The 15,171-nt window shown below is 61.1% G+C and overlaps 7 protein-coding genes across 7 annotated transcripts; 2 read left to right on the forward strand and 5 right to left on the reverse strand.

Moving 5' to 3' along the window:
* Nucleotides 1-260: 260 nt before the first annotated feature.
* Nucleotides 261-3,116, forward strand: BBBOND_0312290 (DNA repair helicase (rad3) family protein, putative; the record flags this gene model as incomplete). Its single annotated transcript, XM_012914058.1, has 1 exon — nt 261-3,116. The coding sequence occupies one exon, from the start codon at nt 261-263 to the stop codon at nt 3,114-3,116; it is 2,856 nt and encodes a 951-aa protein (XP_012769512.1).
* A 52-nt stretch (nt 3,117-3,168) lies between these two features.
* BBBOND_0312300 (hypothetical protein, conserved) lies at nt 3,169-4,431 on the reverse strand (the record flags this gene model as incomplete). Its single annotated transcript, XM_012914059.1, has 1 exon — nt 3,169-4,431. The coding sequence occupies one exon, from the start codon at nt 4,429-4,431 to the stop codon at nt 3,169-3,171; it is 1,263 nt and encodes a 420-aa protein (XP_012769513.1).
* Nucleotides 4,432-5,450: 1,019 nt separating this feature from the next.
* Nucleotides 5,451-7,659, reverse strand: BBBOND_0312310 (ataxin-2 N-terminal region domain containing protein, putative; the record flags this gene model as incomplete). Its single annotated transcript, XM_012914060.1, has 4 exons — nt 5,451-5,873; nt 6,075-7,325; nt 7,364-7,495; nt 7,531-7,659. The coding sequence occupies 4 exons, from the start codon at nt 7,657-7,659 to the stop codon at nt 5,451-5,453; spliced, it is 1,935 nt and encodes a 644-aa protein (XP_012769514.1).
* An 812-nt stretch (nt 7,660-8,471) lies between these two features.
* On the forward strand, nt 8,472-9,622 carry BBBOND_0312320 (small GTP-binding protein domain containing protein, putative; the record flags this gene model as incomplete). Its single annotated transcript, XM_012914061.1, has 2 exons — nt 8,472-9,422; nt 9,458-9,622. The coding sequence occupies 2 exons, from the start codon at nt 8,472-8,474 to the stop codon at nt 9,620-9,622; spliced, it is 1,116 nt and encodes a 371-aa protein (XP_012769515.1).
* Nucleotides 9,623-9,906: 284 nt separating this feature from the next.
* BBBOND_0312330 (hypothetical protein, conserved) lies at nt 9,907-10,766 on the reverse strand (the record flags this gene model as incomplete). Its single annotated transcript, XM_012914062.1, has 7 exons — nt 9,907-9,966; nt 10,008-10,083; nt 10,123-10,259; nt 10,297-10,371; nt 10,409-10,497; nt 10,533-10,618; nt 10,639-10,766. The coding sequence occupies 7 exons, from the start codon at nt 10,764-10,766 to the stop codon at nt 9,907-9,909; spliced, it is 651 nt and encodes a 216-aa protein (XP_012769516.1).
* A 54-nt stretch (nt 10,767-10,820) lies between these two features.
* On the reverse strand, nt 10,821-12,441 carry BBBOND_0312340 (hypothetical protein, conserved; the record flags this gene model as incomplete). The annotated part of the gene is made up of 4 exons (XM_012914063.1): nt 10,821-11,179; nt 11,216-11,626; nt 11,664-11,754; nt 12,091-12,441. 4 exons carry the CDS (start codon nt 12,439-12,441, stop codon nt 10,821-10,823), a joined length of 1,212 nt encoding a protein of 403 aa, XP_012769517.1.
* An 830-nt stretch (nt 12,442-13,271) lies between these two features.
* BBBOND_0312350 (protein kinase domain containing protein, putative) lies at nt 13,272-15,121 on the reverse strand (the record flags this gene model as incomplete). Its single annotated transcript, XM_012914064.1, has 6 exons — nt 13,272-13,910; nt 13,948-14,172; nt 14,216-14,340; nt 14,380-14,532; nt 14,571-14,619; nt 14,657-15,121. The coding sequence occupies 6 exons, from the start codon at nt 15,119-15,121 to the stop codon at nt 13,272-13,274; spliced, it is 1,656 nt and encodes a 551-aa protein (XP_012769518.1).
* Between the last annotated feature and the right edge of the window lie 50 nt (nt 15,122-15,171).

Raw genomic sequence — 15,171 nt, forward strand, 5'->3', positions numbered from 1 at the left:
TAGCGCTAACGTCGCTGGGCCGAAGCATGCCTGGAACACACTGTGCTCTCTGCTGGGTCTGTCTAACGGCTGGCTCGAGGGGTGGCTAACGAGGCACACATACGCGGCGAACGAGCCGTAACAATTGCGTTCGTCACTACTACGCGCGCCGAATGACGCTGCGGCGGGAAAGCAACTGCAACGGATGATGTGGTCCTAAGTTCACGTTTCGGGTGAATGCGCAGTTTCGATGCCCGGCCGCTGCTAAAAGGTGACGCTTCATGGCGCCGAGCGGGGAATACGTGCACATCATCGATGGAATCGACGTGCGATTCCCGTATCAGCCCTACCCATGCCAGACGGTGTACATGGAAACGGTCATCAAGGCCGTCAAGAATGGGCAGAACGCGCTGCTGGAGTCCCCCACCGGAACGGGCAAGACGCTGGCGCTGATGTGCTCTTCGCTGGCGTGCCTGTGGCACTCGAGATTCAAGGATGCCTCTGCCTTTAAGCTCAACAGCCTGGACGGGTCGTGCGAGGCCTCGCTGCTCAGCACCATCTCCGACCTCCGGAGCTCGCTGCAGGGCGGCCCCAAGGGTCCGAAGGGCAAGGCTTCGAACAGCCTGCGCATCATCTACGCCTCGCGCACGCACAGCCAGTTGAAGCAGGTGATCCGGGAGGCCAAGAAGAGCTCCTACACCAAGGAGTTCGCAGCGAAGGGGCTCACCACCATCGTGCTGGGGTCCCGCGACCAGCTGTGCATCCACGCCGGGCGGCGCAACGCCACCGGCGAGGCGCTGAACAACTTCTGCAGGAAGCTGGTGCAGGGCCAGGGGTGCGTGTACTACAACGGCCTCAAGAAGTACAAGGGCAACAGCAAGCTGCAGTTCTACGACTTCATTGACATCGAGGACCTGGTGATGCTGGGAAAATCCCAGAAGTGCTGCCCGTTTTACGCCAGCAGGGAGGCGCACGAGACCGCGGATGTCACGCTGCTGCCGTACAACTACCTGCTGTCGCCCCGGTCCCGGGAGGCCATGGAGATAAAGCTGTCGAACTCCGTGCTCATCATCGACGAGGCGCACAACGTGGAGAGCGTCGCAGAGGCGGCGGCGACCTTCGCCGTGCGGCAGGTGGACATCGCGCGTTACCTCATGGCGCTGCGGCGGTTCGCCGCGGCGCACAAGAAGGCCATCGACGCCCAGGACCCGGCGGCGCAGCTGGAGGGGCCGGCGATCGACTTCTCGGCCATGGCCAAACTGGCCGTGGCGCTCAAAAACTTCGACGCGTTCCTGACGAACCTGAAGCTCGGCACTTACTCCAAGGACAGCCCGACATCGCAGTCGATGGGGCTGGATCTGTGGCAACTGGCGACCATCAAGCGGGAGCACGCTGTGGTCAAGGGTGTCGACGTGCTGCAGTATCTGATGAAAAAGATCGGGCTGTACGAGCTGCGTAACATGAAGATCGACGAGGTGATCAAAAGCTGCATCTCGGTGCTGTCCACTAACGTCGACGACATCTCGTACGCGTACCAGGCGTACTACGACAACGCCAAGACGCTGCAGGAGGACCTGCAGGCGCTGACTGGGCTCATGCTCTTCTTCCAGCACGTGTACTCGAAGGAGCTGCTCGCGTGCCCGGAGTACTTCCACGTCTTCGTGACGCACGACACGTCGTTCGGCGCCCATAAGCAGCAGGAAGCGGCCAGCGCGTCTCCCGACAAATCCGGCACGGCTGGAGGCGGTTGGAAGAGCAAGGGGCTCCAGAGGGGCGGGGACGAGACGCCCGGCAGCGCACCTGCTGAGGAAGGCCCGCTCCCGAAGATCATGACGTTCGAGTGCCTGCAGGCAACCCCCTCCTTTCTCCGCCTCAAGAACGACGGCGTGAGGTCGATCCTGCTCACCTCGGGCACGCTGTCGCCGCTCAGTGACCTGGAGAAGAACATCGGCGATGACAAGATATCGTTCGAGTACAAGCTGTCGAACAAGCACGTCGCGCCGGCGTCGCACGTCTGCGCCAGGGTCATCACCGGCACGGCCGGTGACCCGCAGATACTCTCGTCGGCGTTCAACACGCGGTCGACGCCCGCCTACATCAAGGCGCTGGGCGAGTCGCTGCTCACGTTCGCCAAGTGCGTGCCGGCGGGCGTCCTCGTCTTCTTCGGGTCGTACCCCGTCATGGAGTCGACCGTCAAGGCGTGGAAGCGGACTGGAATCTACTCGCACCTCGAGAAGGAAAAAACGATCTTCGTGGAGGCCAGGGGGGCGTCGAGCGCCGCCTCGGCGATAGTCGACAACAAGTTCACCCACGGCGGTGCCGACCCGACGCAGGCGCAGCTCAAGGAGTACAACGACCTCGTGTCCAAGGGCCGGGGGTGCGTGTTCATCGGAGTGTGCCGCGGCAAGATCGCGGAGGGCATCGACTTCTCGGACGACGCCTGCAGGGGCGTGTTCATCTGCGGCGTGCCGTACCCGAACCCCTACGAGGACAACGTGGCGCTGAAAATGGACTACCTGTCCAAGGGCGCCGAGCGCGGCAAGGGTGAGGAGGTGATGTCGCTGTGGTACAACTCGCAGGCGATTCGCGCGGTCAACCAGGCGGTCGGCAGGTCCCTGAGGCACATAAAGGACTACGGCGCCGTGGTGCTGGCCGACCGCAGGTACGCGCTGTCGAACCTCAGGAAGGGCATCAGCGGCTGGGTGACGAGGAACATGGAGATCAGCGACACCATGGCGTCGTGCGAGCTTGACCTGCGTAACTTCTTCGGGCAGTTCGCGAGGGAGCCCAGCACCCCGACGCCGCGCGGGTCCTCCGTGCACATTTTACCGCGCTTCTTCACCTCCATCACCGACTCGCTGTCGCCGTCGAAGCGCAGCGAGGACGCGGACAGCGACCTGCTCAGGTTCAAGAGCCGCCGGATATGCTCCGACGATGGGACCGGGATCGCATCGTCGCTCAGATCGGGGTCGCAGGTCACTGCCTTCGCCAACGGGTTCATGACCAACCCCACCGTCATCGCAAAAACGCAGCCACCCGCCCCCAAGGACGCGGCAGCCCCGCCATCGGGCTGGGACCTGCTCAACTCATGGTCCAACGGGGACTCAATCACGCTAACAAAGTTCAGAAAGCCCTGAAACACTGAATAAAGTTATACTGCACTTCACACGGTTCGTTATTAGTGTACATCTACGAGTCGCTGTCGGACTCGCTGGAGTCGTCGGACGACGAGTCGTAGTCATCGTCGGAAGAGCTGGCGTCGGAGTCGCTGCTGTCGGTGGTGTACTCATCGGAGTCGCTGTCGTGCCTCAGCGCCTTTTCCAGCTGGGCGTTGCCCTGGAACAGTTTGTCCACGCTGGCGTTGATGGCGTTCGCCGGCGAGATCTTGTTGACCCTGCCGCCCTCCTGCTCCTCGCTGTCGCTGCTCTCCGCGTCGGAGTTCAGCTCCTTCATGATCTCCTGAAAGTTTTCCGGCGAGGCTGCCTTGGCCTCGGCCATGAGCACGCGGCGCTCCCAGCGCTTGACCTCGCCGCGGATGTAGTCGTCGATGCGCGCCAGGTTCGGGTTCATCGCGCGTGTCTCGGCGAGGTTCTCCTTCTTCTGGGCGGCCATGATCGTCCGCTTGTCGAGCAGCGGCAGCGCGGACCCTCCGTCGCTCTGCTGGGTGGTGGACTTGCTTTTGCGCACCCTCGCGAAGAGGTACTTGACGTACAAGGCGGCGCAGAGGCAAATCAGCACGGAAAAAAAGCCCGAACCGAAGGCTGCGATATAGACTGGCAGGCGCGTCTCGTCGGCCATGAAGAAGTTGTTGATGTGCCTCAGGTTGTCGAACAGCTCCCCCTTCTGGATGGCGGCACCCATGTGCCGCCGCGAGTCCATGCGGACGTTTGCGACGGGCTCGCCCACCCCACTGGCGTGTTTTCCATGCGCGCCGCCGCCATAGTCGTCGAAGGTGAACACGGAGGGGTAAATCTTGCTCACGACAGAGGCGTGCGCCTCCGCATCGCCCTTGGTGACGGAGTGGTAGTGCTGCAGGTAGCTGGCAGCCTGGTCACCGAGCGGTGACCACTCCCAAGGCTTCATTACCTTCCACTTCAGAACCTCGCCTACCCTGTTCGAAATGTGGTCGTTGATCGCCGCGCTGAACGACGACACCGACAAATCGTTGGTGTCGCCTTGGACGGTATCAGCGTCAGCTTCACGGAAACTCACGAACGGAGGCAATGCGGATGGGATCTCTTTCACGTTGGAATAGTACGAATGCGCGGAGGGCACCAAGGGGTCCGTTGCAGGGGCCCCGGTGACGTTAACCGAACGCACCGTCGTGTTAGGCCGTTCGGATTCCTTCACTGGGGGCTTGAAAGGCGCGGTTACGTGACGCAGGTTGCTTCTGCTGCCCCCTACTGAGGACAGACTTCGCGAATCAACGCCTAGCACTGTCTGATGCTCCATAATGCGAACACAGCAGCGACCACCGCCAGCGGTTCAGATACGGGCCATTGCTCAGATACACATCGGTCACATCCTGCAGCTCCGACCTCAGCAAAGCGATTAGCCGCCACTGGTTATCATCCAAAGCGACTGCCAAACGGAATTCTAAGCGACGACGCACAGTCAGCACCGACACATGTAGCCAATCGACGTCTGCATTCAACCCTTATTTACGAGCGCTGCACCTAAAAAATACAATCCACGTGTACACATTGCTCTAAAGATGCCAATGAAGCAAACTGGATTCACGCTATGTCCTAGAAAAGGACCTGCTGTCCCGGCTCAAAGAGCTCCATAGAACGGCGACACCTGCTCCAATAACTTATATCTTGCCGCTTATTTTACGCTCCACTGTCACACATTGTGTGTTCAGCAATTCCCGCTTTATCTGTGTGGAAGTCCGGGCCGGAATCGCCGTTGAGGTAGCGCGGAATCACGACGTCGCACCGTGCAACAACGTGCGTTGGACGCGACGCCGGCACGACACATACCTGTGTATAATGGCGTCTGAAATGGCGATCTCATGTCCATTTGCTGCGACTATTATTTTTGATCTGCATGGAAATCGTTCGGCAGCTACCGCCAGTGGCGACGGCGGCCGCGAGGGCCATCGCGCCCGGGCGGCGCTGCCCGCGGCCTGATGTGACCGCCAATGCCAAATGTGAGCACGTGCGTAATTTACCGTGCAAAGGTGCCGACTGTCAGCGGCCGCCTCGTACGGAGCCGCCGAGGTCGGGCGACACACAGCAGCCCCGAACCACCACCATCACCACCCACTGAGCTCACTATGGTTAAGTAGCGCATTAAAACAATGTCCACGAGCCACGCGCCGCACTCCCCTAGTAAATGTGCGGTACCTCCGGGCCTATGGGCTGACTGCGGGCCCCGTGGCTCAGCGTGCATACATGCGGCGCGCCTGCTGGCAATACGACGCCGAACAGTGGGTGTATGCATTAAATAACGTTTCCGCTCCTGTTTGTTCATAGCTTGGGCTTCACCTGCGGCTGCGCATGTCCAATGGAAGGCGTCGTGGCGCCGTTCATTGGCCTCCGTGCAGGCACAATCGGCTGCATGGGCTGCTGCGCCTGCCGCGCAAAGAACTTGGGGGTAACCTGCCGGTTGTAGGGAACCATGTTGACGGGTATCCCTCCGAGCTGGTAGGCGGGGTACGTGACCGGCCCGGCCTGCGGCAACAGGACCGTGGTCATGCCTGCTGAGGCGACCATAGGGTGCTGAGGACGCATAGCTACGATGCCGGGAGCGGCATAATACTGGCTCAGGTCGCCGATGACGCTACGGTACGTAACGTCGCTGCAGTTCTGCCAACCGTCCTCGAGCCCATAGTCGGTCAGCGGCCAGGTCAGCACGGTGTAGGCAGATACGTCCAGCACGGGGTATCCAGCCTGCACGCATTTGGCGCTCGAAACACGTTAACCCACCATAGCCGCGAAAGGCCTGAACTTTGCGCTGGCCTGCGCGCCGACGTTCGCGTTGGCCGTGTTATCCTTGCTCTTGCCACCGGAGGCTGGGGTTCCGACGCCAGCGGGGCGTGACTCGCCAGACGGCGCCTGCGGGCAATGTCGGCTCCAACATACGTGGCGTACCTTCTGAGGGCCCTGGGCCTGCCTCATGGGAGAGCGGGAGCCCGAGCGACGCGACGGGGATGCTAGGCGCACGGCAATGTGAGCAGCCGAAAACGGGGTGAAACTGGAGGCGTTCGGGTTGAATGTGAACGTCTTCTTGATGGTCCCGCTCGTCTGGGAAGCGGGGGAGGCCGGTTTGGTTTCAACCGCAGGCTTGGCAGCGGCGCGTTCCTCGGCTTTCTGAGGGTGCGACGCGCCGCCACGCTCGCCCTTGCGTGACTCCTCAGCACCATGCTCGCCGCCGCGCGCTTCGACGTTCGCCGCGCGGCCGCGATTTACATCAGAGCGAGCGGTGGAGGTTTGCTGAAAGACAGTTGCGGGAAATGCGTCACGGAAACGTACCGTGTGCTGCGCTGAGTCACGCTCGTGACCGGCGCCCTTCCCGTGGCCGCCCTGCTGCGGGGTGTTGTCCTGCGTGGCCGCACCCTTCTGCGACTGAGACGGGGAGGTCGAGCTGTTGGCTATGATATCCTTGTACGACATGACGCGACTGGACGACGCGGGGCGTGAGTTGTGGCCGCCCGCAGCGCCGTCTCCACCAGAAGAGCGGGTCTTGCCCTTGTTACCCTGTGAATATTTCTCCTCCCGCTTGTCTTCACGCCGGTCCTCCCGTTTCTCCTCGCGCTTCTCCTCTCGCCTCTCCTCACGGGAGTTGCGCGCCAGCGCCTTCTTGACGATCTGCTCCGTCACGGCGTTGTTCACGGCGTCCTCATCCTGCTCGAGGTAGCTCTCCAGCTGCGAGTAGCCGCCTTCGCCGCTGCTGCCCAGGATCTCCGACGCAAGCCTCGTCGCCTGGTCCTGGATGCGCTGCGGCACGTCGTCCATGTTAAGCTCGGTGGTGTACAGGCTCTCGTCGTAGGTGCTCTCCACGCCGAAGTCCTTGCGGTTGGACTCGAACTGGTCCCACTCGGTCTTGCGCTGGGCCTCCAGCACGTACAGCTGATTGTCGGCGACGGGCGCCTCGGACGCCCATTCCACGAGCTTGTCGCTGTGGCGCTGGCCCTTGGAGCCGGAAATCTCAGTGTCGGTCTTGAACTTGCCGGAGCCCGAGCGCTTGTTCGAAGCGCCGCCCTCGCCCGCCGGCGGAGCGGACGCGGCGTTCGCGGACTTCGACTCCTTGGCGGAGGGGCCCATCGACACGCCGCTGGCCACCACGTACTGGTAGTCCGTGCCGAAGACCACGTACTGCCTGCCAGAACCGCTGTCTTCGCTCTGCAGAAGCGTCAGATCGCCATGCACATGGACGGTACCTTGTTCTGGACGGCACGCGCATGGCGCAAAGCAATGTCATAGGCCTTGGTCGGGCGCGGCACGGGGTCACACGAGTGGAAGGTGCCCTTCATGATGCGGCCGCCGTTCATGTGCACGACAACGTCCTTGCCCTACGGGGATTTGGGGAGCGCGAACAGCCACTTACCACCAGGCACGAGATAGCGTAGGCCAAACGCTCCTCGTTGACGCGCGCAAGCGTTGACGCGCGCTTGTCGCCTTTGTGTGTGTTACCAGCATGCCCGTGCGGGTGACCGCTACCCGAATTACGCATCATCCTACCCAACGTACGCGGACGATCGACTGCGGGCGATACAACGGAAAGAGCGACCCCAATCAGGCCCGCTGCAACAATGTAGTAAAATATCCAGTCTGTGAAACGCTGTGGAGTAAAGCGCGCTTGGTTACTAGGCTGACACCGCCGCTAATGCGACAACACACTCGCGCGCATAGAGCGTGGGGTGCGGAAGGTACAGTCGCCAAAACGCTGGGCAGGCGCGGCCAGTACGTCTTTAACGCGGCTTAATAGCTCAAATATCCGTGCAGGCGCGGATAAGGGATCACTTCCGCCCGGCGGTGTTGGCTACCACAAGGACGGGGCGACGTCCAGGGTCCGCTCGACGCCCAAATCAACGCGGCCGTTCGTTGATACGTCAACATACTAGCGGCGGACGGCGGCGGCAGTCAGTCGTTGTGTGAACGCGGCTATGCCGTACGACGCATGCGGATGATGCGCCGCTGCAGGCGGACGGCGACACCCCGGATGACCTCCCTGGCCTGCCCAGCCGACACGCCGCCGTTATCCGATGTTCCTCTTTAGCAGCCGCGTAGTAGCGCCGTGCGCTAACACCTGCTGGCGGAGGGGCGCGGCGGTGGCCCTGCCGTGCATGCTGAGGCGGCAGTCCTCGGCTCGACCCGGCCATGCGCAGGGCCTCACCCACCACAGCGCCAGCACCGACGTTGACACCAGCGTCGCACTACAGGCACAGACAGACACGACGGTAGCAGCGAGGCCACGCGGCAACGTGCCCTACTACGGAGCGAACGCGACTCGGCAGCCCGTGCCCCTCAGCGTACGTCGCACTCTTAATGCGCAATGCAATACACACACAGGCAACCACCGTCAGCTGGCACGCGCCGCAGCAGCCGGAGGACCCTAAGCTAGTTAGGGTGGCGCTGGTCGGCCTGCCCAACGCGGGCAAGAGCTCGCTGCTGAACGCGCTGCTCAGCAGCACCATCGCAGCGGTGTCGCCCAAGGTCAACACCACCAGGGAGGACATCAAGGGCATCCTGTGCGCAGACAACTGCCAGATCATACTCATGGACTGCCCTGGGATACTGGAGTCGCACCGCAGGAGGCGGTTTTGCGCGCCACTCGTGGACACCGCGTGGCGGACCTACCGGGAGGCCGACGCATGCCTGCTGGTGCTCGACACCGTGAAGCGGCCGGACGCGGAGCTGTTTCGGATTGTACGGCTGCTCGCGGGGGCGGCGCCGTGCGATACCGGAGCTGTGTCTGAGGCTGGTGATGGCCACGTCGGCGACATGGATCACCGCCCAAGCTACCCTGAGGCGGCCGGGGCAGATGACGCCGACCCCGACGGCACGGAACTCTTCGATGAGGACGAACCAGCGGCGTTAGCTGGAGGGGAAATCGCAGCGGGCGGACACGAACCGTGCGAACGGAGGAAGCCGGTGGCGCTGGTGCTCAACAAGATCGACCTGGTGCAGCACAAGAAGTGGGTCAAGGCCAGGACGAGGGAAATGAAGAACCACGGCACCTTCGACGACATATTCTACACCAGCGCAAAACACGGAATAGGCGTGGAACGCGTACTGCACTTCCTCAAGGCCGTGGCCAGGCCCGGACGGTGGGTGTACCCGCCGGACATGCTCACCACCATGTCCAAGGTGCAGGTGGTCGAACAGCTGGTGCGGACCTACATCTACTGCTGGTTCAACAAGGAACTGCCGTACCAGGTCGGCCAGAAGGTCATCGGATGGACGCCTGCGGACAACGGGTCGCTGATCATAGAGATGGTGAGCCAGCACGACATGCCATCAACGGTGCGCAGGAGCTGTACGTCAGAAACGACAAGGCCGCTAAAATCATATGCGGGATCCAGGGGCGAATCGTCAAGCAGATGCAAAAAAATGTGTCACACAGGCTTAGTAAAATGTGGCAGCAACCGGTCTTCCTCTACGCTCAGGTCAAGGTGAAGCCGGCGTTCCTGAATTAAGCCGCTGAGTTCGCGATGTAGTGGTCGATTTCAGGCCTGCGTTGCGTGATGTGTGCGTCACAGTGGATCAGACAACAGGTGGGCGGGGGCGAATGCGCAGCTCCGTTGCGAGGCTGCTGCCCTGACGTGCGGCGCCCACACCATGTGCTCATGTACGACAAACTGCCATATAACCTGCTCATTTAGTAGCGTATATGCTACGGTGTCGCGCCCGCGAATGGTTACGGTAACCACTCGCGTCCGCGCAGTCACGAACACAGCAATGCGAGTAGCGTGCATGTCGCCTACCATGTGAATGCCGCGTAGCGAAACTCCTCCTCGGGCACCTCGGAAACGAAATCCACCTGCGGCCGCTGTGAGACTAACGACGGAGCACGCTACATACCAGCGCCAGGATGTACTTGGTCAACAAGTCCAGGGGCTGCGACTGCATCATGCCGCTGTTCCGCTGGTAGAAGTAGCTGCGACGATTCAGACGAGACACCCACAGCCGTACATACATGATCAGCATCTTCCGTAGCGTGGTGTCGTCTCCCTTCTGCGCGATTTCGTCCATGGACTCGTCCAGCGCCAGGCAGAACCCCAGGGTCTTGTGCTGCATCTCCTCCAGGTTGGCCCGAAACTGTAGCTCGTGGATCTGAACGACGAATCAGAGCTGCGGGCAACGCAGATACCCCTTGTGCACACAGTATGGTGCGCATGTGGGACCACAGGTAGTCCCATAGGAGCATCTTCTCCGTCTCGAGGCCCTGCACGGGGGTCGACACACGAGCCACCGACTGCTACCGCGCTGTGCATACGACGATGCAGGATCCAGATGTGCACTATCCCGAGCAGCAGCTTCGCCGTCTGGTCCGCAGGCTCGAAGCCGAAGGCTGGGAAGGCTGGATTCCACGCCGGGAACGCTCACCTCGGAGGTGACGCGGGCAGTCGCCGCGACACAGCGCAAGCACGGCAAACGGGTGTATTTTCCTCACGGGGTCCATGAACACCCGGCTGCATGGATGCGGACACACCGGCCGGCTGGAACGAACCGCAGCTTGGAGAGCACGGAGTCGCGGCGCGACGGCAGCGGAAGCAGGTACCGCTCGACCGGCAGACGCGCAAAACACGCGGCAGAACGCCGCACAACGCCAATGAACATCTAACAAAATATATCAAATGACATTTGTACAGACAACCAGATATGCCGATAGGCCTACATCTGGCACAGAGTGGTGATCATTGCCCTCTGCTCCTGAACCTGCAGCGCGCTGGGCAGCACGCGGTTCTGAATACACAACTGGAACAAGTGCAGGTACTTCTCTATTTCCTCAGACTGATTCGCCGTGATTATCATCTGAAGGTGGTCGGATATTTTGTTGTAGCAATGAATATAGAGCTCCCCGGGCATGTGGTTGTTTTCGAGGATGCTCGGCAAGCAGTTGTTGCACAGGTCAGACAGAATGTAGTTCAGCGCCACCTTGGACACGTTGAGACGGTTGAAATCCTTCGTCTTCTTCGACGTGTCGGAGCCGCCGTAGTACTCCGTGCTTTTGTCCGCGCTGTTGTCAGCATCTGAAAGCAATCACAGGAGGCACCCTAGTAACGCACCGTAGGTAGGGCGGGGGTTGGCCGACGCCTCTTTGTGCGCGTAATGCGGCCGGTCGTATGATTTGCCCTGCAGGCTCTTGCCCGCCGTCTTGCGGCAGTCGATGGCCAGCATACGGGCCTCCTCGAAGCCGAAACGACCTACGGAAAAGTACCGATCCATTCTCTTGCGATTTTGATACCACGTCGCAACCCAGTATTGGTGGTTGGCATCGTAGCGAACGCCCATCACCTTGGGCAGTAACTTGGCGCGACGCACCAGCTCATTGGCCTCATCCTTGTTCTTGCGACCCTTCGAGATCGCGCGTCGAGGAGGCTCGCCCGACATGGCGCCGCCGTCCATTTTTAGGGACATGCCATGGGGCGGCATAATATCGTGCTGTGCCATGTCCAGCAGTTTGGAGTGCAGCGAGCCTGAATGCGCCGTGCCAACTCACACCCGGTAACGTACCATCAGCGGATTGCATGGAATTCTCGCTGACAACGCTGCCAAACGAGCCCACTAAAGTGCTGGTCATGTCGAATCCCTGGTTTCCGAAAGCCTGAAGAGCATCAACAACTATCCCACGCATACAGTACGCCTAAAGAACTAAAAAACGACATCGCCGCGACTGGAGCTGCGTCCAAACGATACACATTAACGAAACGCAAAGGTAGACGGCTGCTGGAGGTGGATTCCACAGCCCATACGACCGTGGACACCAGCACGGGAGCAGGCCGTGGAAGGCCGTCTTCGATAAGAATCCCGACATACCCCGACAACACAACAGGAATAAGACACACCACATAAAATACACAACGGGACGTACAGCATCGATGAAGAGACGTCACTACATCCGGAAGGCCGCGTGACGGCGGCCACCGACGCGTAAACGTACCATGTGTGACTCGTGCGGCACCTCGCCGCTGAAGTGGAGGCCTTCCTGGGACAAACCCATGTACCCCGAGCTGTTCCAGCCCTGGTCTGTATAACTGCCGTCGGAAGGCTGGTAAGCGGCCCCGCCGTTGTCGTACAGCTGCTGTCCGTTGGCATCCGGCATTCCGTACTCCACGGACTCGGTTGCCTCGAGGTGCTCCATGCGATTAGTTTTTTCACCTGAGCCGGGAATATCTTGCACCTCGCCGGTGTAACCGTAGTTCTCGCCGCCCTGCACCAGCGACGTGGAAGTAACATCCACCGCGGAGTCGGCCGACGCGTAAGGTCTCTCGACCTGAGCAGAATCAGCCATTTTCACAATCAGCCAAATCGGGAAGCCTAGCGACCCGCGCTAAAAAAACGATCCGGCCTTCCAAGCTGCAGGAGCGTCTACGCAGGAGTACACGAAGCCTTCGGCCGCGCCTGATAACGTTGGGTGACAGGCAATGCGCAGTTGGGCGAACGACACTCGCTCAGTCGAATCAAACTCTCCGACAAAAAAAATAATATCCGGGCGAAATTTTTTGCCTCAAGTAACAATCTGCTGGGCTCGCGTCCCCAAGAAGGATTCCACTCTAAACACCTGTGAGTCGTCAGGTGGATCCCTAGCTCGCGCACCAACTAGCGCGAGAAATTTAAGCGCGGCAAGCCGTTAGACACGAAACAGCTCAAGGCGACTGTGACACAGCGTTTAGACCCGGCCGCGCTGCCACAACAAAATACCCACGAGCACGCGCTAGCAACAGCCCTGTTCGGCAAATTATTTTGTCCGACGCGTTTCGAGTTTATTGGAAGGCAGCACTGCGCAAAAAGTGGCCGTATCCACGCGAATGGTCCGCGGTCGCTCGACGCCAATCGCAACCCCATACTATATACTTTTCGCCCCACCGCGGCAAAAATTACAGCGGTCCCAGCGGTTATGACAGCAAGACACGGCAGCGCGGATCACGCGTCACGCCTCTGATGCCGGCTAGGCAAACGTGTCAGCTGGGCGGTGGAAGACAACCGGCCGAAAGCGGCCGTCGCGACAACGGCTGCCTGCGGAATCCTCCGCGCAGCGCAACCGCCCCGCGAAAGATGCATTTCCACACCAATTTTTTACTCATTTAATAATTGATTCCCGATCTCCAGCTCCTCGGCAGCTCAAAGGGGCGACGACCGCGCGGCGCCGCTGTACTGGATCGCGACAGGCAGCGCGGACTGCCGCAGCGCCGGCGCCACGCACGCGTAGTCGCGGTCCATGGCGTCCACCACCTGATCCCGCGTATCCGAATCTAGGAAAAGCACGTGCGACAGCAGCGTGCTCGACGTGATCCCGCCAGAGTTGGCCTCGAGGTCCCGCACCGCTCCCGGGCCGAACCGGCCCATGAGCGTGTTAGACATGCAGTTGCGCACGCCCAACGCGTCCAGGTGACGGAAGTCGACGTCGTGGAACCACGGGTGCGATAGCGCCTCCAGCGCGCTGAGACGCTTGTGCGGGTTGTACTCCAGCAGCGACAGCAGGAGGTCCAGGCCCAAGTCGTCCATGCGACCCTGGAGCACCGTGCGCAGGCGCTCCTTCCTGTCGGTGACCTGCATCCTGTAGAGGCTGCCCTTGAAGGGGTAGTGCTCCGACCGCGAGCAGTTGCGCCACTCCTCCTCGGTGGGCCGGCCCAGCGTGGTCACGATGCGGGTCAGCACCTGGAAGTCCGAGTTGCCGTGGAACAGGGGCTGCCCGGTCGCCAGCTCGGCGATGATGCACGCGGCGCTCCAGTTGTCCGCGTTGATCCCGTAGTTGTGCCGCTAGGGCAGGTTAGACACGGCGATCGGCAAAACTCACGTGGCTCTGGGAGGGGCGCAGGAAGTTCTCGCTCTCGGGGGGGATCACCATCGGGCCCAGAATGACCTCGATGGGACGGTAGAACAGGGTGCACGCCGTGGGGGTGATGGTCCCGTCGAGGTTACGCATCTCGCGGCCCATGCCCCAGTCGCCGATCTTCAGCACCGTCAGCCGGTCGCTGGTTGCGAGCATGATGTTGTTCGGCTTCAAATCACGGTGCTGGATCTGAGAGCGCGATTACACCAAATTTCAACGAGCAGCAGCATACCTTGGACGTGTGGAGGTACGCCAGGCCGTTCAGCAGCTGGAACGCGTACCACTTCACCTCGGACAGCGTGTAGCCGCCCAGGCCCTTGTCGTAGGCGCGCCAGATGGCCCTTCCCAGGTCGCCACCTGCACGCAATGAAAGCTCCGCGGCGACACCGGACCCACCTTCGCAATACTCGTACAGAGCCAGCATGAACACCTGGGAGTTCTTGAACGGGTAGAAGTGCAGGTCCTTCCTGCGCGACAGGTCGCTGCCGGACGACTTCAGCATGTCGCCCAGCTGGGTGTTCAGGGTGGCCGCGATGCCGGGATGAGCGCCTGCAGCCGCAGTGACGAAATGAGCCGGGATGACGTACCGACATAGACGTCGACCAGCTTCAGAATATTGGGGTGGTCGTTGCAACTCTGCAGCAAGTGACCCAAATGAATACGGCCCACGCACCTTCATTATGCTGAGCTCGCGCAGAGTGCCAGAGCTGAAGCCCTCGTTCATTATGTGCACGATGTCTTCCTTGAAGTACTTGATGGCGTAGTCAGGGACATGCGGCTCGGGGGACCCCTCCTCCCGGGCAGTCTCCGGAGGGTTGCTGAAGGTGCCCACGAGCCCGCTGCCGTCGTCCTTGCCGCTGCCGGCCGCGTCACCGCCTGCAGACGCGGCGGCGGAGTCGGAGGTGGGCGAGCAGCCTCCGACGTGCCGCTTCTTACACTGGTAACCCGCATCGTTGCTCGAAGGGGTCGCATCACTACATTCATCCAACCTATAGCCTCGGAACACGTCCCCGTATGCGCCACAGCCCAGTTTCTCGCCGATGCGCACGTACGCGCCGATGCCGGGGAAGCGAACACACGCACCGGACAGATCGCACTTGAAATCCGAATAGCGGAAGTTAGTGCGATTGGCGGCCATTGTGGACGGGTAAATGGGGACAAAAACTACACGCTGCAGCGGTATAAAAC

The sequence above is a fragment of the Babesia bigemina genome, assembly GCF_000981445.1.
Source record: "Babesia bigemina genome assembly Bbig001, chromosome : III".
Lineage (NCBI taxonomy): Eukaryota > Apicomplexa > Aconoidasida > Piroplasmida > Babesiidae > Babesia > Babesia bigemina.